Raw genomic sequence first — 1,824 nt, 5'->3', positions numbered from 1 at the left:
AGTTAATGATCAACTGATGATTACTGGAGTAATAACTGTACCTAATAATTTAAATACATTTATTGTTAATGTATCTATGAGTAACAATGGAGGGACCTTTAATAAAATTCCATCTTTTACATTTGGTAAGTAAACCTCTTGTTTACTTTTTTATCATTGCATAATATTAGGTTTTCCTGGACCAGTTACTAACATCAACTCTTCCACTGACAACTGTTCTACTATTAGTGTAACATGGACTGCTCCTGATGGAGTATCTATACTGTATTACATACTAAGAATATATGATTTTATTACTGGTAGTCTAGTGAATATTACAGCAGTAGATGATACCAATTATCAGTTTGTGGATAATAATTTATTTATTCATCGTTATACATATGTTATAACTGGAGTTAATGAATTAGGAGAAGGAATATCTAATAATGCTACATTCTCATATCAAAGAGGTATGGGGCATACACTAATTCATGTTTATATGTTTACTGCACTGCTATAGTACCAAGATCAACAAACATGGGCACATTATCACTTGACAAACTTGCTTATACACAAGATGTGGTTATTACCCAGTTCTATATTCCAGTATGTTATTAAATATTAATACCATTATTATTAATATTATTGCCATTTATAGATTATTGTGGAGTGCACTGGTGAAGCTCCTGAACATGTTACAGTTACTGTACAGTGTAATGGAACTGATAGCAGTACAACTTACCAAATAAGGAATATGAATGATATAACAGGATTAATATCAGTACCATTATATGAACAGTGTAATATCAGTATTGTATTTAGCAATGAGGCTGGTAGTAGTGAACCATTTATACTAGCATTTGGTGAGTTAGTATTGTATGTGTTTACATTGCACATTCAAGTATTACATTAACAGATACATATCCCAATATCACTACTACTTCTACAACACCTACAACGTCTACTATAAGTTCACTTGATATCATTATTCCTGGTTAGTACAGTATCTGTATTATGAATGTGTATTATTCAAGTTAGTCATCATCACAGTGATAGCAGGTTTTATTGTAATGGCATTATTATTGATAATCGTTATATTGTGCAAGTTGAGAAGACATCCACATAGTAAGTATACCAATATTTGTATTACTTTAATTATTAATTACAGCGTCTGCCTCACCAGTACTTATTAAACGTAATGAAGCATATGAATTCAAGCAGGTCACTCCTAAAACTAATAAAAATGTTGCTTATGATGTAGTAAATTTAGATAGTTGATCTAACTAAGATGTGTGTGTAACATCAATTAATGTATGTATAATTGCTTATTTTAGAAACTAAAATGTCTATGTCTCTATGTAATTTTGATAAAATTTGGTCACATTGAACAAATTTCAGACCCCTCACCTCCTAGCTGTTCCCCTTCTACATGTATATATCTGAGAATAACATAATTTGTAAGCTTTTGCATGTAAACTAGCATTCTTATCATAAATTTATACATGTATATGGTAAGTCAAAAAGTAGCAAAAAGTAATAACATGATATATGAAACTAATACAGCTATTGTAATTAGAACAGTACAATAAAATAGCACAGGATTATTTTTACAAATTTTAAACTATTTCTTCAAATGACTCTACACTTCTTCCCAGCCACATTTGCAGTAATTTCCGTCTCTCTTTATATTCTTGTTGCGTAGTAATGTGACTCCTAATCTCAGCTTTCTTTGCCGCCATATCATTTTCATACTTTGACTTCAATTTGTTTAACTCCATTTCCAGTCTTGTTTGTGTGATTCTTTGATTGGCAATGTGACTCTTAATCTTGGCTTCTCTTGCTGCC

General features: G+C 30.8%; 1 protein-coding gene across 1 annotated transcript; it reads left to right on the top strand.

Moving 5' to 3' along the window:
* The first annotated feature begins 498 nt into the window (after positions 1 to 498).
* LOC109589320 (uncharacterized) lies at positions 499 to 1,257 on the top strand. Its single transcript, XM_020005425.1, has 5 exons — positions 499 to 585; positions 638 to 842; positions 896 to 973; positions 1,018 to 1,104; positions 1,148 to 1,257. The coding sequence occupies exons 1-5, from the start codon at positions 517 to 519 to the stop codon at positions 1,255 to 1,257; spliced, it is 549 nt and encodes a 182-aa protein (XP_019860984.1). The 5' UTR covers positions 499 to 516.
* The last annotated feature ends 567 nt before the right edge of the window (positions 1,258 to 1,824 follow it).

This window comes from Amphimedon queenslandica, unplaced genomic scaffold (assembly GCF_000090795.2).
Source record: "Amphimedon queenslandica unplaced genomic scaffold, v1.1 AMPQUscaffold_11433, whole genome shotgun sequence".
In the NCBI taxonomy this organism is placed as follows: Eukaryota; Metazoa; Porifera; class Demospongiae; order Haplosclerida; family Niphatidae; genus Amphimedon; species Amphimedon queenslandica.
Note: the sequence above shows the minus strand (reverse complement) of the source record. Positions and strands in the feature narration are given on the sequence as shown.

Bases quoted from the DNA above. Each gene is read 5' to 3' on its own strand.
- LOC109589320 (XM_020005425.1), top strand. From the start codon at position 517: ATGGGCACATTATCACTTGACAAACTTGCTTATACACAAGATGTGGTT. The intron at 974-1,017 runs GTTAGTACAGTA...TATTCAAGTTAG, and splicing joins ACTTGATATCATTATTCCTG to TCATCATCACAGTGATAGCA. The intron at 1,105-1,147 runs GTAAGTATACCA...TATTAATTACAG, and splicing joins GTTGAGAAGACATCCACATA to CGTCTGCCTCACCAGTACTT.